This window comes from Carassius carassius, chromosome 5 (genome assembly GCF_963082965.1).
Source record: "Carassius carassius chromosome 5, fCarCar2.1, whole genome shotgun sequence".
NCBI lineage: Eukaryota > Metazoa > Chordata > Actinopteri > Cypriniformes > Cyprinidae > Carassius > Carassius carassius.
This window is the reverse complement of record NC_081759.1, coordinates 4,593,579-4,618,185: the sequence shown is the minus strand read 5'-3', so window position 1 is coordinate 4,618,185 and position 24,607 is coordinate 4,593,579. Positions and strand designations below refer to the sequence as shown.

Sequence of the window (24,607 nt, the reverse complement as noted above, 5' to 3'; positions counted from 1 at the left end):
TCCATGACAGCAAGAAATCCTTCAATATCTGGCAACACGCAGTCTTCCAATGAAAGCGGCTCAGATGTGTAGTTATGAGTTGCAACAGCTAAATTCCGCCTACACTGGACGCGACAAAGCAAATGTTAAAATCATTTTAATATGTTTTAATATGCGCCACGACGCAGACAGTCACTGAAAATAATGGGATAGTATTTTGTTGTACTGCTTCCATCCAACCATACAGCTTATCGCTTATTGGTAATTTGCAGGCTGTGTTAAAATGTAGTTGGTTTAGAATAGATAACTCTTTTGACTCGTGTACGATAATTTTCTTCCAAATACGATAACTTCTGGTACGATACTTGGACATTTACAATCTGGCAACACTGGTTTTCGTCCACACGGATCTGGCGTTTTGGAAGAGTGAAACCGATGTTTTGAAATCGGGTCCCAGAGTGGATATATTTGAAAACGCCGCCTTTGCGTTTCTTCTCGACGGCGAATCCGTACATTTTCTGAAAATATGGCGTCATCAGCCCACGTCTCGCCCCTAGTCAAACACCACTACATCACGTAACAGCAACAAAAACATGAACAAACACTGAACGCTAACATTAACACGGATTAATAAATGTATTGTTCCATGTTCGTTTGTGTACCACATGCAGCAAATCCATGTCTTCTTCTCCGTTTTAAGTGTATCTCTGTGGCAGAATTACAGCGCCACATGCTGGTCTGGCATGTATACTACATTGGTTTCGTGTGGACGCGGATATTTCTTGAGACGAGGGAAAAAAAGATCGGGGTTCCGTCTCCGTGTGGACGTGGGCCGAATAAGTAACGGGTACTTACGGTTATGGATAGAAATGTAGCGGAGTAAAGAGTAAAATATTTGCCTCTCAAATGTAGTTGAGTAAAGTCATGAGTACTCCCCAAAAATGATACTCGAGTAAAGTACAGATCCCTCAAAATTGTACTTAAGTACTGTACTCAAGTAAATGTACTCCGTTACTGTCCGGCTCTGTATATCATGTTAATATATTGCCATAGTTAAATTCCATAACATGCCAATTACATGTGATACCAATTTCACATGTTCGCACATAAGTTCTTGCATAATTTTTTTCGTTAATTCTTAGTTTTTGCCTTGATAATAGAAAATATGAGCTAGGCATCATGTATGACAGTCAAAAATGGGATATGAGCTACAAAATGACCAGATCCTGCCATTAACTATATAGAAGACATATCTTGTATGTTTAGGGCTTATATGTGGATATGAAGAAGCAATACAGGAGACCTATATTTCCTGTATATGCACCTATATTTTGCCTATATGTGGCATATATACGCATATATGCAGTATATATGCAGTATATATACGCATATATGCAGTATATATATGGCATATACGCAGCATATATGCACATATATACAGCATATATATTATCATATATGTGCATATATGCAGCATATATGTGCATATACACTGCATATAAGTTTCATATATGCACATATATCCACATTTAGGTTCTTTCCATGTGGGTAGAGACCAAGACGGGTTTGGAAATCCAAATGTGTCAAAACCTTCAGGTTATCAGATGTTTAACACTTGAAAAATTGGATGTTGGTAAATGTATGGCAATAAATTGTCAGTGTCCCAACTGTGAAGCAACTCAAATCCACTTTTAAAAAATAATACAATTTCAGGTGTTAGTAGACGAAGAAACATTGCAGTTAAATGCTAAAGCCATTATACACATCTTATTTGACTATACTGCCATCATAAATGTAAACTATGATCAGTTGAGGCCAAACCAAAGGTCATCTGATGGACCTCTAATGAAGCAACCGAATCCTTTCTATCTGCATCATGGGCGTCAGCAATGGGACACCCTTCTGCTGCTTTGCATAGTTTTGGGCTGTTCTTTGATGGAAACCTGTAAGCATTTCCAAGGCAAATCTGTTATTGCGAACAGGTCTAGTGCATGGGCAGAACGAGAAACAAGTCTGTTTATTAGTCGTACTTCATTCTCTACAACTGATAGCTAAGTTATAGTAAAGGGGTAAAGACAGTCCATCCAGAGCAACCTGAAGTCAAGTATCTTGTTGAGAAATTTGCTCTTTGAACAAGCTGGTTGAACGAGCAGGTCTTGCAAGCCAAGCTAGTTAAAAAATACAGGTGCAAACCAAAATCCAAAACACATGATGACCATATACAGTGCTCATAAGTCTCAAAATGTTCTTTTATTGTATTGTTTTGACATTACCATTCGTGCATTTAGCAGATGCTTTTATCTAAAGAAGGATATGTGAAATTCGACACACAGCGATTTTTGTCTTTTTCTTTTTCCTTAGATTGTAATTTAGTTTTTTTTTTGAAGGTAGAGAAACTCTCTAAACGAATGGCCAGATCATCACAGGTTTACAGATTTATTTTATTTTTAATGTATTTAACGGATGCTTTCATACAAAGACAACAATATTCATTTTGTTCAACGCCAGTTTTTTTTTATTATTATTTAAATGGCCAGACAATCACAGGGTTTTATTTATCTTATATCTTATTTTATTTTAGAGGAGCATGAGCAATTATAAGAGCCAACTATATTCTATTATGTACAAAGTCAGGTGTTTTAATTAATAATTTTTTTAATACGTTTAGCAGATACTTTTAATCCAAAGCATCTTGCAATAAAGGAACATAAGCAACAAGATCAGCTATATGTTCTGTGTACTAAGCCAGGTATTTTTATTTTTTATATCATTTATTATGTTTATATATTTATTATAAATAAATGTTAAATTATTTTATTTTATCCAATTCAAGGATGACTTAAAATAGAGCAACATAAGAAATTTGTCACAAAGCCAACATTATTCTTTGTGGTGGTAGAAAAAACAGTCTAACTCATGAAACTGAACTGTTCTTGTATTTTTTCAGACTTGCCACATTGCCATGGATCTTGAGGATGCCCGTTGACTTCCCTCTCCCTCACCTCCTCTCTTTGTCATGGAGTCTGACCCGAACTCCCTCCGTGACCCCTACAAACCTGTGGATGACAATGTTGAACCCCCCGATCTGGAGTGCGCCATCTGTTTCTCCCAGTTCAACAATGTCTTTAACACCCCTAAGGTACTCCACTGCAAGCACACCTTCTGCCTGGAGTGTCTTGCACGGATGAACGTGAAGTCCACCCAACCCGACACCGTCCAGTGCCCTCTGTGCCGTGCATACACCCCGTTACCCGACTTGGGTCTTCCCAAGCTAGCAAATGACTCCACGGTGCTGTCTTACCTTCCGGCCGCCATGCAGCACGTCTATAGCATCCGCTTCAACCGCAACAAAGGCAAACTGCAGGTGAAGAGAGTGCCTAGCTCTGCCCCGGCCCTAACGCAGACTGTCAGCCAGACTCTGGACGTCGGGAACCCAGCAGGCTTGGAGGGTCAGCAGGGCAGAGATGGGGATAGAGAGAGGTCCCGGCTGATGACCATACTGCGAACGCCACTGTGCAAAGCTTTTATTATGAGCATGGTGGCAATTGTGACCGTCATTCTCACCATTGTTTTCACGATCAACTGGAAGTAAGCCCGGATACTTTGGTTTTTTATATATACGCTAGAGCATGCGTACAGTGGCGTAACACGAACATCGTGCGAAGCTCCATTTTTCCAATGCGGTGTACAATGTATACACAATTTGCACATGCGCTTTGAATTGTATTTTTTGCACTAAATAGGTTGTCCACAAGGTGGCGACACTGGTTCTTGCCGTTGTTTCAGAGTCATAAAAGAAATGGAATGAGAACAGTAACAAACTACGATGAGAAAAACAATATAGACTTCTGTATTGACAAGCTATTGTCTGAGGGGATTAAAATAAACCAGTGACTAACAAATACAAAGACATTTTTATCGCTCAGAACATTTGGAGAGGAAAAGCTCAGGCACTGGGATCAATATCGCGCATGCGTTGAACGCATGTGTGCGCACTCTAAATGGCTTTAAAAGGCTGAGGGTTCGACTGTGCAGAGTATATTTTGGGCTTTATTATTACTGGCACTGACTGCATTCGTGTCAAAAGGTCAAATGACAGCATAAAAAAAACAAACAAACAACATGACAAACACATTTTTGAATTTTTCCATCCTAGACAAATCAGCATTTCCCTTGTCATGAAATCTACTGCTATATTTAACAAGGAGGATAGTGGTTACAAAAAAAGTACTGTAATGGTACCATGGTGTTTATGTGGTACTACTATGTTTAAATGTTCAAAATATTATGGCCCCTTTGTTTTGTGTTCCTTACAGACAATAATCTGGTGGTATGGGAGGGTAAATCTATGGTACTTTAAACATACTATGGTACTCCTTTGGTATGTTCTGGCTCTAAATTTTTCCAGGGGGCACTCATAACTGTATAGTAACTTCACAATATGTAAGCGGACGATAGTACACTGATAACAGTCAGTAGTACTATATCTCCAAAATATTTTTTAAGTAGATTATATACAGCTGTAGTCGATTATAAAAATGATATAGAGCAGGTTGTGCAATATAATGTCTTTACCACAGTAAAGAGGGGTTGTCTTGTTTTATAAACCGGTGAATCTCAAAGGCCTCCCATTATCCAACATGATATTCAAAGGCTATCAATATAAAGTGAGGTATTTCAACTGTGACTATGACAAAGCTCCCCCTAACAGAAACTATAGTGTTTAAAATGATCCACAATACTTTTTGTGATTTCAGAAATTTGTTAAAAAATAATTTCAGTTTTCCTCTTGTTTGTATGTTTTTAGCAATTCAGCTAAGTTAAATTATTGTTGAGAACCACTGCAAATCAGGTAAGACGCCATATTGAATTTGTATACTAAGGGTTATTGGTTTTTTTTTTTTTTTTTTTTTGTTTTTTGAAAGACTGGTAAATTGTTAAACAGCAGTCAATTCCATTAAACGCACTGTAATTCTTTCCCTCACAGCTTCGATTTCATCCGTGTTAAATTCATGTCTAATACTAAAATCAGAACTTTTTTTGTAATTCCATTTCAATGAACTGAACTCCTATACTGAATTAAATTCCAATTCAATTAGCTTTATTTGCATGGTAAAAGACTGAGGCTTTCTTGCCAACCCTTACGAAAATTAAACATGGTTTTATTATAGCAAACATTTTTAACCATGAATACCATGATTTTTATTTATTTATTTATTTTATTTATTTATTGGCGTACTGACTACCATTTTTACCATAAGGTCAGTGTAGCCTAACGTAACCATGTTTTTCTTTTATTATTGTTATTATTATTATTATTTTATATATTTTTTATTTCCAGTAAAACCATAGTTAATTTCCGTAAGGGAAAGTATTGTTGACATTTACACACAAAGAAAAAGAATATGAATAGGCTAAACAATAATAAGAAAAATACTTGCATGCATGTTTACTACGTTGATTCATTATTTCTGTTTCTAATAGCAGCACAGCTATTGAAGCCTTTTGCGAAGCACTGCCTAATTGGCTATATCCAGAAGCAGGCTTTATCTTAGATAATCGCGCAAAAAATGGAGCGTAAATGCAAAGGAGGAGCAGAGACGGAACGTATAAAAAGGAGAAAAGCCCTGGCCACAGACGCAGCAAGTTGCTGAAAAATCACAGCCATGTTCGCCAGTAAGGGGAGACACCCCTCACTGCAGACTGTAGCGCGGTGACGTCACATACGTACGTCACGTAGGTACGTCACATATGCGTTTACCACGCATGTGCTTGTAATTTGCATTGCGTGATGACGTTAGTTGTTTTCACGTTGTGCGTGCTTTAAAACGATGTTAAAGTAAATGTTAAAGTATTAAAGAACATTAAGGTGTAAAAGACGGGAAAAACAACAGTAAAAAACAGCCCATAACGATTATTTTAACCATGTTTCATCTGAGGTAAAATTATACAGAAGTAAAGTTTATTCTGTAATATCTGTCTTAATATATTAACATTCTGTTGCACTTTACTTCACTGTGTATATTGTAATATTACACTTTAATGACACCTTATATATTTCTTACTGAGCTAGTCAAAATTACAACAGATAAAGTACAGTCGTCAGCTCTAATGGTGATTGTAAAACGTGTGTTGTTCACAATTTGATGCAATCAATCCGGGTCCGAATCTGCCTTTTGACAGTTTTTTTCTCCCTTTTCAAATTTCAAATCACATCAGAAAAGCATTTATTTTAAATAAAAACGAAGGAAATAATCAAACAGTTTTGAGGGAGGGCTTTTTTTTTAATATGGTGGCATCCATTTAATAATTTGAATTAAAATTATAATTTACACTCAGTAATTATTGCATACTGTTTTATAATGTACTACAATACTGAGGTGCAGATAATTGCCACTATTTGCAATAAGTAATATAAATAGCAGAAAATCCTGCTATTTTAACATAGTATTAATAGAATCTATAGCCATTTGCACTTAGTGTAAATAGCCACTGCCTTTCTTATTTTAATCTTTCCTTTGCTATGGTTCTTGTTTATCTATTTATTAACTATTAATTTGGACATTTTTCTTTTGCTTTAGCAATTCTGCATGTGAAACGTTTAAGCCAGTAAAGTAGTTTTAAGTTCAGTTGACTACATACAGTATATTTTCAGTGTCTGCACCCCATTTTATGGATGGTGCCTCCAAAAAAACAAACTGATTCTTTGAATGAATCAAACCCACACAGGACTCTCCTCCTGCGATTCCTCACACAACCAGGTGGACAGTCTTTAAATATCTCACTGCAATGTATGCACTGGGTCAGAGAACATGACTCCCGGAACTCAGGTTGTATTGTTCAGACAATGCACTCCAGTTCACGAAACCTAATTTACATAAAAGAACAAACAATACTAAAGCAATATTAAATCATTTTGAAGAAAGGCAGAAGAGCCCTACAAGGAAAATATTTTAAATATATTATAGCACGGTGTTAGAAAAAGTGTTATCTTCTTTGTCTGTAAACTACCTAAGAGATTTAATTTATAACCAGCATTAACATAAACTAAATTAATAAATTTTGTCAAGTCAAAATTTAGGTTGGCTTGGCTTGAAAGTTTTTTTTCAATTTGAAATTTTTACAGTTGAGGGCTATACAGTCTGTCAGAGAAAGAAAAACAGATAATTACAGTACTCTAGCCACATGAAGTGGGTCTCTTCTCTGAATTTCTTCTCATTGACAATGTCCCCAAAAAGTCATATTAAGACATATGAAGGTCAATTTAAGAGGTAACACTTTACAATAAGATGTCATTAGTAAACACTAGTTAATGTATTAATTAACATGAACTAACAATGAACAATATATGTGTTACAGTATCTACTAATCTTTGATAATGTTAATGAAAAAGATTACAAATATGATTTTTTTTTGCAATGCATGCAACCATCAATGGCATTACTTATATTAATAAAGTCTTTCTGCTCTATTTTAAGACATCTTTAATGGTTCATTTTAGGCGAAATAAGACTTTGAAAGACCATCATTCGAATACTATATCATAAAACATGTCATAAATGTTTGAAATCGCACACATTTCCAATGACACTCTCTATGATTATGACCAAAGCATTCTTACATTTAAACGCACATTTTTAAAGGGTAAGTTCACCCAGATAGCAAATTTATGTAATTAATAACTTACCCTCATGTTGTTTCAAACCCGTAAGACCTCCGTTTATCTTTGGAACACAGTTTAAGATATTTTAGATTTAGTCCGAGAGCTCTCAGTCCCTCCATTGAAGCTGTGTGTACGGTATACTGTCCATGTCCAGAAAGGTAAGAAAAATATCATCAAAGTAGTCCATGTGACATCAGAGGGTCAGTTAGAATTTTTTGAAGCATTGAAAATACATTTTGGTCCAAAAATAGCAAAAACGATGACTTTATTCAGCATTGTCTTCTCTTTCGTGTCTGTTGTGAGAGAGAGTTCAAATCAAAGCAGTCTGGATATCCGGTTCGCTAACGAATCATTCATTTCACCAAATCGAACTGAATTGTGAACGAGTCAGTCTATTGTTCGCTATCTGGCTCGGCTCGGTGTTCATCTTCAGTTCTCTCTTCACAGCAGTTCAGTCAGTGTACTGTTTGAGTGCATGCATTACTACGGAATATTGGTTTGTTTGAACTCAGAGGGAGTGTCAGCCACATTAAAAAAAAAAGTTAACAGCTTAAGTCATTTGTGGATTAATGCGTATTAGAGATGCGAACCGTTTAAAACGATTCAGTTCGATTTAATGAACTGAATGATTCGTTCGCGAACCGGATATCCAGCTGCTTTGTTTTGAACTCTCTCTCTCTCACAACAGACACGGAAGAGAAGACAATGCTGAATAAAGTCATCGTTTTTGCTATTTTTGGACCAAAATGTATTTTCGATGCTTCAAAAAATTCTAACTGACCCTCTGATGTCACATGGACTACTTTGATGATGTTTTTCTTACCTTTCTGGACATGGACAGTAGACCGTACACACAGTTTCAATGGAGTGACTGAGAGCTCTCGGACTAAATCTAAAATATCTTAAACTGTGTTCCACAGATAAAGTGAGGTTTTACGGGTTTGAAACAACATCAGGGTAAGTTATTAATTACATAAATTTGCTATCTGGGTGAACTAACCCTTTAAGTAAACAAAAGTAATATCTCATATCCACCATACCTTACGAACATTTAGTTTTTATTTGTGTTGTTGCCTGTAGTTAGAATATTCTTAATAATATGATAATATATATATTTTTTTTTTGAAAGGATAGTTTTTCCATAAACATAGCACATACAACGGTACCGAAACCATGACTCTAAAACCGTGAAACAAACCGAACTGTGAAAAAGTTGAACTGTTCCACCCTAATGTTTACTTAATCATTTGGCAGACGGACGCTTTCATTCAAAGCGACTTACAATAGATAAAATCTATTTAAAAAAATAAATAAATAAAAATATATATATTACATATATATTACAAATGTATATAATGATAGATGTTTTAAAAGAGAATCTTAATGTCAAACTAGCACACTGTTTTACATATGGGGATACAGTATTTTTTTAGTGCCAAAATTTACCAGAAATTGATTTTCCATTTCTAGCCTACCATATGTAGCCTAGTGTACAATGCTTATATATTTTGAAGGTGACGAAGGAAGCAACAGTAGCAGTAGTGCTTCTAGTGCTCCTGATTTGAACAAGAGGGTGGACAGTTCAGCTTTTGAGTCAGAGCAGGAACCTTCAGGTAAAGTTTAAGCTATAAGCAAAACTTAACATGCTGGCTATACTCTTAGAAAAATATGTGCTTTTATGATTTATAAGGTCATCAGTAGTAGGACTGTGATCATTGGGACATACAACTGATGGCTGCATAATTAATATAGATTATTGAAAGTGCTTATTTCTTATTGCAGAGAAACTCGGTGTGCAGAGTGAGAGAGAGGGGGATTAAGGAAAGATGATAGAGACAGTGAATGCCTTGATACTTCATTTAATTATTTTGCCCGTCCACAGTCCAAGGATTTTGATTTATTTTTTAAGCATAACCCAGTTCAAACAACTGAAAGAGCCAAAGAGTTTAGCAGTCTGGTGGACACATGAATTGGGTGGTGGTGACTGCAGCAACAGAGGTGGCCTGGGGTGGAGTCAAATACCCGGCCTGATTTACTGTCCCAGTCCGCCACTGGATTACATAGCGATAGCATTAACAAAGTTTGTCACAGTCATGTAGAAACGACAAAAAGAGGGCAGATACGTGCAGCAGATGGCGTCCTCTCGCCAGAGTTCGTTCACGGAGCTCTAGTAATGCGCTGCTGCCTTCGCAATGGAAAAGTACCAGAGCTCTGAAGCTGCCCCCTCCCAGTCTCTTGCCTGGTATGGCTGACAAAACCAGACAAACCAGTAAAAAGATGTGTGCTATCTGAAACCCCAGAAATGGGGAAACTACTTTCTTTGTAACTTAAGTGACTTCAGATAAGAGGATGTGTGGAAAAAATGAAGGAAGTAAAGTAATACTTTGCACTGAACTAGCTGGACTTTTTCAGAATTTTGAAATCAATCCATAAGTGCTCTACAGGAAAGATCTAAAAATAGCACAGCATGAGCACAACGACTCAATAAGTCTCATTTAACATTAGCTAATGCATTAGCATTAATGCAATATCACAATGATCCGCAAGTAGGCTAACCAAACCAGCTAAAATACAAATCCATAAACCATAACAATGTTTCCTCCATTAAAAAAGTCCATCCCTCGTTGTCCTCTCACATCAAAATCCTTTGTTTAGGACTGTTTTGGCATTTAAGCAGTGCTTGAGCTGTTTATAATTTGCACTCCTGATTTAGATGAGACTGAAGAAAACGATATTCCATAGCTGGAAACAACAGTTTAAAGTTAAAACATCTTAACGGTGGATTTGTTCATTACAAACAAGCAACTTTTCACACAATGTTAAGTGATAGACTGTCGTGTCGATTATTTGTGGATTTTTTTTATGTTTAAATCCGCTGTTTGGATCTGACAGCACCCATTCACTGTGAGCATCTGTTCCAATGAAAGAAGAAACAAACTCATCTACATCTCGGATGTTCTGAGCTGAGTAAATGTTTAGCATATTTTCATTTTGGATGAACTGTTACTTTAGCTGATGTTTAAAATGAGACTTTTTGTAAAGTGTTTCAGAAACATCTGGTCTCAAAATAAATGTACAATGTGCACTGGTTATTTCTGTGTGGATTTGAGTCAGATATCCACAGGCATTACAAGTTCTGATTTAGAGAAGGTTCGATTGTACTGTAGAGATGATTTTTTATGTACTGTAGTGAAGGTAAACACTGGGTTAGACTGATCGCAGTGATTCTTCCAGCCATTGATGTCATAATGCATCATACATCTCTGCCTTCGTATTGTCGCAGCTAATGCTAATGTACGTCAGATGATGCTTAAGCCAACACAAAGACTGAGCAGACCGGATTACAGCAGTCTGTTTGTGTTACTGCTCTGCTTGTGTACAGCATGTGAACTACAGTGCTCAATTATTGTGATTTTGCTTTGAATGTGTTACTGATGTAGAAAGAGACTTGTGTGTGTTTATGAATGTCTGTCCACTTCAGTAAACTAGTGTGGGCTGGTTATGTGTCCTTCATAGGAACTGGCACAAGGTTTGTCTGTTCCTTTTCTTTTTTTTGCGGAGGTCAGATTTGTTTTGCATGTTGGGTCTCTCTCTGTGTGTGTGTGTGTGTGTGTGTGTGTGTGTGTACTACTATGAGAATGAGAGTTGTGGCATACTACATGAGAAGCTTTTGTTGATGTTTAAGTACTATTAAATAATGTTTACCACAGTTATTACTGTCTTATTGTTTGCAAGTGTTTTTTTTTTCTTACAACAGAGCAGTCTCCATAAGTAAGATAAACCCTTTATTTTCTTTGTTGAGAAACGGGTTTGTACTGATAATGTACAAACCTCTCAGAAAGGCTACATATGAAAGACAGATAAACCCTGAGATTACATAATGATATAAAATATGAAGTCAGAGTAATTTCTACTTTATAAAAAAAAAAAAAAAAAAAAAGATTTCTTTCCAGGGGTGCGTTTCCCGAAAGCATCGTTAGCCAACTATGGTCGCAAGTTCCGTCGTTACCAACGTAGTTCAACGATTTGGTGTTTCCCGAAACCATAGTTCAAACGAACATTCGCAAATTGCATCGCAAACTTGTGTCGTTGGAACGACAGCTCTCCACCTGTGGTTAGAAGCATAGTTCGACGTTAGTTTGCTGTGTCGACGTCGTTGATTGCGCCGCACCTGGGCTGTGTTCTATTCAGAGTTATCGACCCTATGCCCTAATTCCTTTAGACGATTTCACCATCCACTTTGAATGATTTAAAAGACTTAAAGTTGTGGTTAAAGTTTATTACCTAATTCGCCTTCTTTATTTTTATTACAAATGCAGTTTGAAACTATATAGCAACGCGGCCCTCGCAATTATTCTCCCTTCGAAGTGCCCTCTGAAAACATTAATCATGCCGATTGGAACACAGCCGCATCGTTTCATTTGTGCGAAGAAACGGTGAGTTTGACGAGTGAGTTACCTTTGTAAAAACATTCCAAAAGACATATTTGTCATATAACAATATTGGTAAAACAGTGTGTTAGAGGTTTTCACTTATATAAAATGTTAACACTCAAATCAAAGTAATTTTATAGTAAATGAATGTACCAAAATAAAGTAACAAAAATGTATAAATATGTGAGAGATTTTGTGATTTTTACAGAATTATAAAATAGAATACTCTCTACAAATGTGTTTGTGTATGTACGTATATATATATAGAGAGAGAGAGAGAGAGAGAGAGAGAGAGAGAGAGACAGACAGACACAGTATAGACACTGTTTGCAAAATTATTTTTTTGTGCGTGTTTTTAAGTGTTCATTTATTGCATATCAGCAAATAAACCAAATATTTAACAGATGTTATGTCAGATTAAATAAATGGTTTAAACTGCAATGGTGGCTGGATGCTGCATAGGTGACAGGAGGTATGGGTGAAGAAGATATCCTCTGTCTCCCAGCAGCCAGCTATCACCAAAGCCATGCATCCTCTTCAGCCACCTGCAAACTGCAGAAGTGGCCCGCACAAAAGAGTCATGTGTGCTTCCATCACCCATCCATCAGGCCATCACCCACCACCTCCAGAAATTTCCAACAGCATAATAATGGAGTGTAGTTAACAACTGAATTTAAAGCAATGTTCCTTCTTATTGCCCTCTGAAGATATGAAGCCTGATGTTAGAGGACCAGGCAGGAGAGGGCCTGATGTTGGAGGGCCAGACTGGAGAGGGCCTGATGTTGGAGGGCCAGACTGGAGAGGGCCTGATGTTGAAGGGCCAGACTGGAGAGGGCCTGATGTTGGAGGGCCAGACTGGAGAGGGCCTGATGTTGGAGGGCCAGACTGGAGAGGGCCTGATGTTGAAGGGCCAGACTGGAGAGGGCTTGATGTTGGAGGGCCAGACTGGAGAGGGCCTGATGTTGGAGGGCCAGACTGGAGAGGGCCTGATGTTGAAGGGCCAGACTGGAGAGGGCCTGATGTTGAAGGGCCAGACTGGAGAGGGCCTGATGTTGGAGGGCCAGACTGGAGAGGGCCTGATGTTGAAGGGCCAGACTGGAGAGGGCCTGATGTTGAAGGGCCAGACTGGAGAGGGCCTGATGTTGGAGGGCCAGACTGGAGAGGGCCTGATGTTGGAGGCCTGAACTTTGAAGGCAAAGGCCTGGTTGATGCACATGTATACCTCCAAGGATCCTTCCATTGCAACAGGCCCCAGGATGGCCAAAACTTTCTCTTCCTCTGAGGGAGAGGAGGAACTGTATTGATACCCCATCAGTCTTGTTTGCTTCTCTCTTACGTGCCGTAGCCCTCCGTTTTGTCACAATTGCGAAGTCCCTCCATTATTCCTGACTTCTGGGCTTTGTTCGTATCCATAGCCAGCATAATTTTTTTTTTGAGTGATTTCTGCACAGATTTTATTTTTGTCAGCATTTGTAATGTTGTTTTGCAGCTTTGAAAATAGCTGGACTTAATTATTTTTCCCCTCCTCCAAAAGAACTGCAATTTCATGCTTTGAAAATTGGGGTTTTCGACTAATTTTCATTAACACATGGCACAATGGCAAGGAGACTTAAATAGGAAAAATTTAGCACAATAAGCATCAGGTGTCCACAACAGTACACCACAGTTAAAAAAGTAGCCTATATCAGTATTAGCTAAATAGCCTAAGAAATAGTATGTATATGAAATTGTGAAATTATTGACATTGAGATCAGAAAAGTGCACATTTTTAACTCCGTTTGTGTATATAATGTATTGCAGAACAAATGAATGATTCGTTATTACCATAGACTGTATAAAAACATGGACGTAGTGTCCGTGACGTCACCCGTAGACTCCTGAAGAGAGTTTTTGAAGCCTAAAGTGTGTAGAGCGGGCCGTCGCCATCTTGGCAGCGCGTCACCGCGCGACTCTCCCGGACAATCAAACTTGGGCAAAAAGGCCGGAGCTAGTTGCTGTAGCCACACCCACCTAGCACGACGGCAGTGTCAGCAGCGGCAATCCACCTGTCACTCAAGTGGCCACGCCCTTAATTATGCAGAACTTTAAGTCTTAATATAATTTAAACGGATGAGTTATAAAAAAAATTCACCCCCCTCACAGTTGTCATGAAGGGCAAAATTAGCTATTTAGACCAAAATCATTTTTTGAACCAGGCTGTAAACATTTTTTTTCTTGCTGTAAAGTTGGGCATTTTAACATGGGGAGTCTATGGGACTGACTCCCTTTTGCAGCCAGCCTCAGGCGGCCAGTCGATGAATTGCAGTTTTAGTCACTTCCTTATTGGCCTCACGAGAGAGAGCGGGAGGTTGGCGCTCGGTTATTACTCGACTCCTACGTAACATCATTTCAAAAGCGTAATTCGAGTCGAAGAAAAGATAAAATAAAACCAAATTACTGAAGGTGGCGGTATGTGCTCATGTCTCCCGTCTGCCATTAGATCGAAGAAGAAGAAGAACGACAGCTCAAACCAGCGTAGTTTGAACGATGGATCTGCGACACAGGTACTATGGTTTCGGGAAACAGTAGTGACTAGCTAGTTGATTTCTTTAAAGATGCATCGTACTATGGTAGTTAAACCAGCGAGTGGCATCGTTGTACGGGAAACGCACCCCAGATTATGAGTACTAGGCAGTGTATATTTAAGAATTTTTTTTTTTTTTTTTTTGAGAAAGTTTTTTTGAGAATGTTTTTTTGAAAGAAATTTCTTATGCTCTGCAATTATTCAAACAAAAACCATTTAAAACAACTGTTTTCCATTTATGCTTTTTTGACTTTCGGTGCATATATACATTTTTGTTCTTAGTTTGTAATTTTCCTATGAATCTCAGAGCTGTCAAGTTTGGTACAATGTACAATTTGTAAAATGTTTTATTGAAGTCTTTTGAAACATTCATCCCTATGGCGAAAATGAAATGCTAGAATCTGCTAAAATAGTCACTGTTGCGCTTTACAGAACAACAGGGACAAAAAAGAAGTCATTTTATGAAGTACATGAAAATGGCAAACAAAACAAGCTTCCTCCCACCCCACTAAATTTCTCCCCTCTTTCAGGCGGATGAGTTTACCACAAACGTGCAATGTTACTCACATCACTCCCACATACAGTGGGTTTTCCTGATGCCTTTCTCCCAGTGGATGACTAATCAGTCAACTTTCTGAAGAACAGGAAACACTCCCCCTTTATATATACACTGCCCATCCAAAAAAGTCACCACCTGGATTTAACTAAGCAAATAAGATCCTCCGAGTGGACAATTACTGCATGGATGATTATGTTACGTGTTCAAAGAATGAGGTCTACCTGAATAGATGAATGACAAGATTATTCCATCAATGGATTTTTTTCTTCCCTGATGGCACGGGCATATCCTAAGATGACAATGCCAGGTTTCATTGGGCTCAAATTGTGAAAGAGTGGTTCAGGGAGCATGCAACATCACAGAGTCCAGAGTCAGACCTTAACCCCATTGAGAGTCTCTGGGATGTGCTGGAGAAGACTTTGCACAGTTGGCCAACTCTCCCATCATCAATGCAAGATTCTGGCAAAACATTAATGCAACTATGGACGGGAATAAATGTTGTGACATTGCAGAAGCTTAACGAAATGATGCCACAGCAAATTTGTGTATTTTATATATATAAAATCCCTTTATTATATACATATCACATATCTCATGAAAAGAGCAGCCACAGTCTCAGAGACATCACAGTGACAGATACAGTATTTGTATATAGGTTAATTTAGACCGAAAAATTTAAAAGATGAAAAAGATGAAATATAAATATATTATGAATAATTTATTGCTATTGTGTGAATAATAAGTCATAATTTCAATCATTAAACAATAAATCATCATATCAATAAACAAGTAACTGTAGTCTGTTTATGAATATTTTAAAATGTAATAAAATCTTAATAATTATTATTATTTAACAGGATCTTTAATCAAATTGAATTCAATAATAAATTATACATTTTTGGAATTTGATTAGGTACTCCAGATTACATGCAATCAGTTGACTAATACCAATAATATTTTAAAGTGATAATTTTAATTTAATAATAATTAAAATATATTATTATTATTATTATTATTATTATTATTAACAGCAATGATAAATCAATAATAATAATTTACTAACAATCATTTAATGCTAATTATTATTAAAGTAATATTATTATAATAAATAATAATTTAACCATAACCAAATATATTTTGATTAAATTATTAAATTATTTTATTATAAATTATATTATTATTATTATTTATATTATTAATTATAATAATTATTAACACTATTAATTTATCAATAAGAACAATTTCCTAACACAAATAATAATAATTCTTATTTACAAATAATTATAATACTTTTTAATTGTAATTAGAATATATTTTTTAAATAAATGTATGTATTAATATATTTTTTTTTTATTGTTGTTATATTGATTATTTGTTTGAATTTTTTTATTGTTGTAGATTTATAATTATTTATTTATAACAATATTTTTTTTTCTGGGTTAAATTACAAAGTGTGTTTCCCCTACTGTATGGCAAAAAATATATGTAATTTGCAAATAACAAAATTGTTGCCATGTAATGTTGCCATGAAAACATAAACTCAATGTCCTTTCAAGATCGTGACTCAAGCAGTCTTGTGTACAAAAAAACATACAGAAGACGAACTTTGTAACAAACATCTTACAGGTGGAAACTTAAAGACATGAACTTTCATGAATAAATTCATGCTGTGTTTCTGTCTGGACACTTGGACTTAGAGTTACTACTGTTCATTATTCTGTTAGGAATCCTGTTCCTCTAGCAAAAATACCCTAATTGAATAATTAGTGAAACAGATTGCAAATAATGCTAAATAAATTAGTTTTTTGTTCCACCCACAGAGCGGTTATATAAATGTTATTTAGACAATTTGTGAACAATGTAGAGATACGTCAGTGATGCAGAGATGGGTCATTTCAAAAATTGAAACTATATTGTGTTCCATAAATAAAAGACTGTACAAGATTATGCTAAACAGTTGTAGGAATGGAAAAACACTATTGCCTGGCAAGCTCTTTGTCGATGGTGATAATTTATCCTTTTTTAGCAAGTAAAAGGCCTTTATAATTGTACAAATGTCCTCCTGCTGTGTCTCTTTGCTGAGAAATCTTTAATGATTGTATAGTGTACATGTAAGAATAACTTTTATATATGTTAGTAATATTTCAAGATGAACAACAGCTTATGTTTACTTGACACATTCTTTTGAAAAATCATGTTAAAATGTAATTATCAAATGTGATCATCAGGCTTGTGTTTATTTGTTCATTTCTCAGTATTGCATTGCATTATGTGATCTGAAACTACAGAGCCTCAAGAAAGCAGGCCATGCTCTAATAGAATTAACCTAAAACCATAATTATTAATAACAGGATGATTATACTATCCCATATTAGTTTAAAAGGTTCTTTAAATCATACACAGTCTTCTATATGATTTGCATTGGGACTTTTTCCATCTGAACGGGCAGCTGCAGTTTTACAATGACCCTAATACAAGCTACTTGTTTGTGGTTTATTCCATATCAAAAGAAGAGGAAAGACAACATGCAGCAAGAGGGTGGAGCTCAGTGAGCAGGTATCCAACAGGTGGACAGGACTGGTGCGTTTGGAAGAGGGAATCTCATCGACTATCAATCATCTATCTTAAAGAACAGAACCAAGACTCGAGGAGCAGCAAGCCAATAGACGCCTCGTGCAACTTTGAAGGTAACAGTCTCCGTTTCCTCACTCATCTTTTTGCTTTCTTTTCCACTATTTAGAAACCAGAATGGATGCACACTTTTAAAAATAAAGGTTCTTTAGTCATTTAAGGGTCAATGAAGAACCCCTAACAATCTTAGAAACTTTCCATTGGACATTTATAGTGGTTCTTTGGGGTTTTAAAATGTTCTACACAGTAAGAAATAAAAAATAAAAAAACAGTGTGACTGGGAACCAAAGTTCTTTGGGAACCAAAAATGGGTCTTTTATGGCATCTCTGCAAAAACCATGTTTTGGAATCTATATCTTTAACACTGCATAGATGTTAAAGGTTCTTCACTGAACCATATGCCAATAAAGAACTTTTATTTTTAAGAGCGAATATTTGTCTTTTATGTTACTGCTGCTGTGCTACAGAACCATTTGCATTGTAAAATTTGCATAACTGACCTCACAGAGCTGTGTGCAAACAAACACCATTCTCCAACCATCACTCCAAAGATGAAAATATACAGTCAAGTTTTCATTAATGCATCTACAATGTCTTTTTGACACTTAAGGCGCACTCAAAACTGTCTGAATGTCATTGCATTAAATAAACAAGGCATTTAAGGCAAGACACCACATTTGAATACAGATAAAATTTTCTGGATTTCTCTATACTTTGCTAATATTTTCTATATTACAAGTTTTCTGAAATGTCATGTTTCAAAATATACAAAACCAGAGGATAATGTAATTGGATAATGTTGTTTATTATTTAATTAATTCAGATAATACTGTCAATGGCCACATAAAAAAAAAAAACTTTCAGCATTTTCATACGAAATCAAGCAAATGTTCTATAAACAATACACTGTAGATGTAAATAAAACTGTAAAGTTTTTTGTATAAGTAATGCTGAACTGGAGAAAAATTATAATTTTAGAAAACAGCCTTTCAAGATACAGTTTATCATGTAAATCTACATATGCAAAAAGATAAAGTACAATAAAATAAACACAGTAAATCTTTTCTCAAAAAATCAGCAAATTTCACAATAATCACACTAATTTACTTTCTAATTTACAATGTCAAAGTACAGTATGTCATACATCAAATCCCTGTTGTTTCCTTCCATTGCATTTGTTGTAATGCAAAGCGGTAATGTGAGTAATGCAAAACAGTAACAACTCATCACACACTCACATACTGTGTCAGGACTGAGACCTCTCTTTCTCTCTCTCTTTCTGCCCAGACTTGTGAAGGACGAGGAAATACTCTTTGGATAATATGACTAGGAAGTAATACACAGAGAGCACATGTGTCGAAAAATTTAGTTAGAAATATGTTTGGACTTTCCCCACGTGTATACGTGTGGATCCCGAGTAAATAGATTACTATATGTTTTCTGAAGAAAATATAGTTGTGTTTGATCATGCAAATGTTTCCACAATTACGCTGATGTGTTTTTGGTCATCATGAGGCCACATTATCTGTAGCTATGGCTTAGGTCTCTTCTTTCATGTCTAATAATTTCAAGTCTAATAATAAGTGTAATAATATATTTTCACTGGTTTTTCATCTTCCAGGCAAGATGTTTTTATGCCAGATACTTAAAATTATAATTATGAACGAATTAATAATTGATTCATTGTTGTTTAGTATACTATTATTCCTATAGTAATATTTGTGACTTATTTTCAGATTTTCCATTTTTATTTAGTAATTTATTTGTTTTTGTCCTTTTTATTTTTCCACTTTTTTCTTTTATAGTTTATCATAGTTTTTGTTCACATTTATTTCAGTTTAAGATTGACTAGTTTTAGTGCTTCAACTAATCAAAACTTAGAAATAAAATAATTATTTTATTTAATTTGGTGATTTATAACCATACTTTGTTTCTTTTTTCCTTTTTTTTTTTTGTCAATAGAGTCAATAGACTCTCTGAAATTACAGCGATTGGTAGCAAAGTAAAGCCAGAAATGTGCTTTTAATGTGAGCATAATTTAATATTAGAACATTCTCAATGACCTTAAAAAGCCTTGAAAAGTGAAAACCATTAATGAGCCACAATATAGACTATAAAAGAGCAATTAGGTTGATTTAGGGCCATAATGCTCTTTGCTTTACACTTTTCTTGCCTCAGGGTCATGCTCTACATCCACCCACTATACACACACGTCTACTGTATTTTTGCCAAATCCAGCTCTTAATTACCTCTAATTATCAAGCATTTGCCAAGATACAGCAAAATAAAGGACTAAATGGTAAAAGCAAGTCACGCTATCCACCGTGACCTCTAGCAGAACTGCATGACCTTTGAGGAGCTGTATGCTATAAAACACACACTTAATGTGAAAAACTGTGCGCTTTTATATAACATAAATAGACTTTTGTTTGCTTCTCTCAGTTTCCCAGGCCGATGGTGGACTGTGAAGGGGTTTCAATGGATGCTCAGGTGGAAAAGGAGAGAGAAGATGAGGAGAAGGAAGGTGGGCAAAGCAAGTCTATCCTCTCTCCACAGCTGAAAGCCATGGTCCGGATCAAGAAGAAGTACCTAAAGAGATCTAACTCAGTCAGGTCGAGCACTAACTCGGCTGTGTCTGATGGGAGTTTGCACCCTAAGAGTCCCCAGACCAGGAAGTCCAAGCGCAGGAGGTCCCGTGTGCTGTTCCCAAATAACACTTTGATATTCAGGCCAAAGAAAGAGCGCAGCGGGGCGAAACCTTTCCTGCTGCTCTTCAGCGTGATCGTCTTCTTCCAGGTAATTCTGCCTGATCTTTTCCTTGAGTGTCATTCCTGTGCCAGAACTGATTGTTTCTTTTCATCTACTATTGGTTCGTCCTCTTTTACCAGACAAGTCATATATATATTTATATACAGGTGCATCTCAAGAAATTTGAATATCATAGAAAAGTTATTTATTTTTTGTAATTTAATTCAAATAAGCAAACTTTTTAATATTCTAGATTCATTGCACACAAACTGAAATATTTCAAGAGATTTTCTTTTTAATTCTCATGGTTATGACTTACAGCTTAGGAAGATTAAAAATTCAGTATCTAAATTAGAATATTTTCCCAAAGAACAATTATAAAAAAGAGTTACTAAACAGAAATGTTCAAGATCTCCAAAGCAGGTTTAATTATGCACTCAATACTTGGTTGGGGCTCCTTTGGCATGAATTACTGCTTCAGTGTGGCGTGGCATGGAGGTGATCAGCCTGTGGCACTGCTGAGGCGTTATTGAAGCCCAGGTTGCTTTGATAGCAGTCTTCAGCTCCTCTGTATTGTTTGTCAGATGTTACTTATCTTCCTCTTCACAGTATCCCATAGATTCTCTGTGAGGTTCAGGTCAGGTGAGTTGGCTGGCCAATCAAGCACATTAATATCATGGTCAGCAAACTACTTGGAAGTGGTTTTGGCTCTTCGGGCAGGTACTAAAGCTTGTCAGCAGATGGAAGCATAAAGTGCTCCAAAAATCTCAAAAAAATGTAAAAAAGATGGTTACATCGACTTTGGACTTGATAAAACACAATGGACCAACACCACCATCAGACGTCACGGCACCCAAATCATCACTGAATTCAGAAAATTCACACTGGACTCCTCAAGTCTTCCTCCAGACCTTGATTTCCAAGTGAAATGCTAAACTTACATTCATCTGAATAGAGGACTTTGGATCACTGAGCAACAGTCCAGTTCTTTTTCTCCTTACCCCAGGTGAAATGCTTCTGACGATATGTTATGGTCCAGGAGTGGCTTGGTTCTAGGAATGTGACAGCTGTAGCCCTTTTCCTGAAGATGTCTGAGTGTGGGGACTCTTGATGCACTGATTCTGGCTTCAGTCCACTGCTTGTGAAGCTCTCCCAAGTTTTTAAAGCAGCTTTTCCTGACAATCTTCCCAAGCTTGTGTTCATCCCTGTTGCTTGTGCACTTTTTCCTACCACACTTTGTCCTTCCAGTCAACTTTCTATGAATATATTTTGATACAGCACTCTGTGAACAGCCAGCCCTTTCAGCAGTGACCTTCTGTGGCTTACCCTCTTTGTGGAGGGTGTTGATGATCATCTTCTGGACCATTGCCAAGTCAGTAGTCTTTCCCAAAATTGTTGTTTCATGTGCTAAACTAGCCCAAGAGTTACCCAATATTTATACTCAAAATTAAACAAACTAATCAAGCTCAAAATGGAATAATCTTTTTTTTTTGAGATACTGAAGTTTTAATTTTCCTAAACTGTAAGTTGTAACCATGAATTAAAACCAAAAAAAACTCTTGAAGTATTTCAGTGTGTGTGTAATGAATCTAGAATATAAGAAAATTCTCTAAGCATACATTTTTGCCATTAATTGTACTATTAGAGTGAGATTTGTGTATGCACAACAAATCTGACAAATGATACTTGGTCCACAAAGATCTGTACTGCCTTAAAACAATGCTTTTGGTGAAAAATCTAGCATGACCGAGACTTTAGCATAATATGTTATTTTGCAGGTTCTTTCTTTCACAAAAAAAAAAAAAAACAACCAATGAAAACAAATTGCTGTTGTAATATTATAGCAATGATACAAAAATTTAATAAAACTGTGTTTTTACATGCATAACGTTTTATTAAAAAGATAATCTTCCTTTTCTCCCAGGTCTACAACGCTATTGAGAATCTGGACGACCACGTGTTGAAGTACGATCTTGAGGGTTTGGAGAGGTCGCTGCACAGGGAGGTGTTTGGCCAGTCGGAGGCACTAGAGGAGCTCTTGGACCATCTGAACGATTACCTTTCCACTTACGCCCACCAGAAACCCCTCGCCCTGTCTTTGCACGGGGCGTCTGGCATTGGGAAGAGCCACCTGGGTCGCCTACTGGCACGCCACTTTCGCTCAGTAGTCGATGACAAGCTAGTGGTGCATTATTTATCGAAACACCACTGCCCCCTACAGGACGCGGCACAGCACTGCGCCTCTAAACTAGCTCAGCGTATATCAGAGGTAGTGACTCGAGCCGATGAAGAGGAGCAGATTCCCTTCTTCATCCTGGACGAGGTGGAACTGATGCCCCCTCCGCTGCTGGACATCCTGCAAATGTTTCTTCAGTCCAATCAGACCAATGAGTTTCTGAACGTGGTTTACATTTTTCTCAGCAGTCTGGGGCAAAGGGAGGTCACGGCTCATGTTCTTCAAAACGCCTCCACCGCCGGGGCCCATATACCGCTCCGCCAGGCCCTGTCTCTCATCCATCCTCTATGGATGGAGCCCGCAGTCGAACTCATCCCTCTTTCCCTGCTGGAGCGGGAACATGTCATACAGTGCTTTCTAGAGGAAATGACCCTCGAAGGGTTTTACCCTGAGCTCAGTCATGTAGAGAGACTGGCAGATGAACTGGCCTATCACACTGCAGCTGGAAGGCAGTACGCAAAAACTGGATGCAGACAAGTAGTGGGAAAAGTGAACCTGCTTTGAGAGAGCTTCAGACAGTGTGCACTATTCTCATTATTCAGCCATCTCAAAATCACATTTTAGTGACATACACTACAACAAAATAATACTTTTATTCAGCAAGGATGCACTAAACTGATGAAAAGTGACAGTGAAGATGTTTATAATATTTCACAATAGTTCTATTTCAAATAAATGCTGTTATTTAGATCTGTCAATTCATCAAAGAGTCCTGAAAATAAATAACATTTTGCACCAAATATTAATCAACACAACTGTTTTCCACATTGATAATAATTAGAAAGTGCAGCAATGATTTCTGAAGGATCATGTGACACTGAAGACTGAAGTAATGGACAAACTTGTGAGATGGACCCATAAAAACTTTTACAATTTTTATCACCAGTACATTTAAAGAACCTTTTAAATTAGATTATATGTACAAATCTTTTTTTTTTTTTTTTTTGTCTAAGTGCAATTTTTTAATGGTTGTCTTTATTATATAGTTTTTATTATATTGTTGAATTTTTCATCTATAAAAGTATGTGACGCGAAGCTGATATGACAATAAATGTAACAACAACGACAACTGGAGTAATGGCTGCCGAAAATGTAGCTTTGCATCACAGGAATGAATGACATTTTTATTATTTTAAATTGCAATAACATTACACGGCAGTGAAATTCATGTTTAGCTGTTGTGGCACTTAAAAATGTATAGCTTTTTGTATTTTGTTTAATTAAATTTTATAATCTATAATTCATGTCTTTTTATAAAGCATTTCTAAAAAATAAAATGGTAAAGGATTAATCCAATACTGTATCGAATCAGCTCAAAAGTGAAACAGACTGAAAACGATGTAGTATACATGCCAGATCAGTATGTGCACCTTTCGAAAATGCCAGATCCATGTGAATGAAATGCCTATCCGACAAAAAAGTTGTGCGTATTCACAGAAACACATCTAACATACACACACACACATGCACATACAGTGGACATAGGAAAAAGGGTTAAAGCTTAAGCAGCAAAGAGAAGAGAAATAAAAACATGAAGCTATCATACAATTAGATTTTCAGCAGATCTACAGCCTGAAGGAAACATCAGTTTCTTAGTTCAAACACACCTTTGTAAAAGGTACATATGATACTCAATGTATCAGTTAATAAGTCTTGCCTTTTTGAAAAGAGTCCTGGTGCACTTTGGGGCTCCAGCTGGTCTCTGCTGAAGTGAGTTGATAAGAAAGACCAGTTTGAATCAGAGAATCTTGATGAATGGAAAGACGAGGCCGAAGCCTGGCGCAAGCTTAGGGTG

The 24,607-nt window shown here is 36.6% G+C and overlaps 1 protein-coding gene across 1 annotated transcript; it reads left to right on the top strand.

Moving 5' to 3' along the window:
• Positions 1–17,771: 17,771 nt before the first annotated feature.
• On the top strand, positions 17,772–23,706 carry tor4ab (torsin family 4, member Ab). The gene is made up of 3 exons (XM_059549051.1): positions 17,772–17,884; positions 20,271–20,624; positions 22,501–23,706. Exons 2-3 carry the CDS (start codon positions 20,283–20,285, stop codon positions 23,314–23,316), a joined length of 1,158 nt encoding a protein of 385 aa, XP_059405034.1. The 5' UTR covers positions 17,772–17,884; positions 20,271–20,282; the 3' UTR covers positions 23,317–23,706.
• Positions 23,707–24,607: the final 901 nt, after the last annotated feature.

Coding starts and splice junctions, on each gene's coding strand:
- tor4ab (XM_059549051.1), top strand. CDS start 20,283: ATGGTGGACTGTGAAGGGGTTTCAATGGATGCTCAGGTGGAAAAGGAG. Junction 20,625..22,500: donor GCGTGATCGTCTTCTTCCAG/GTAATTCTGCCT, acceptor CTTTTCTCCCAG/GTCTACAACGCTATTGAGAA.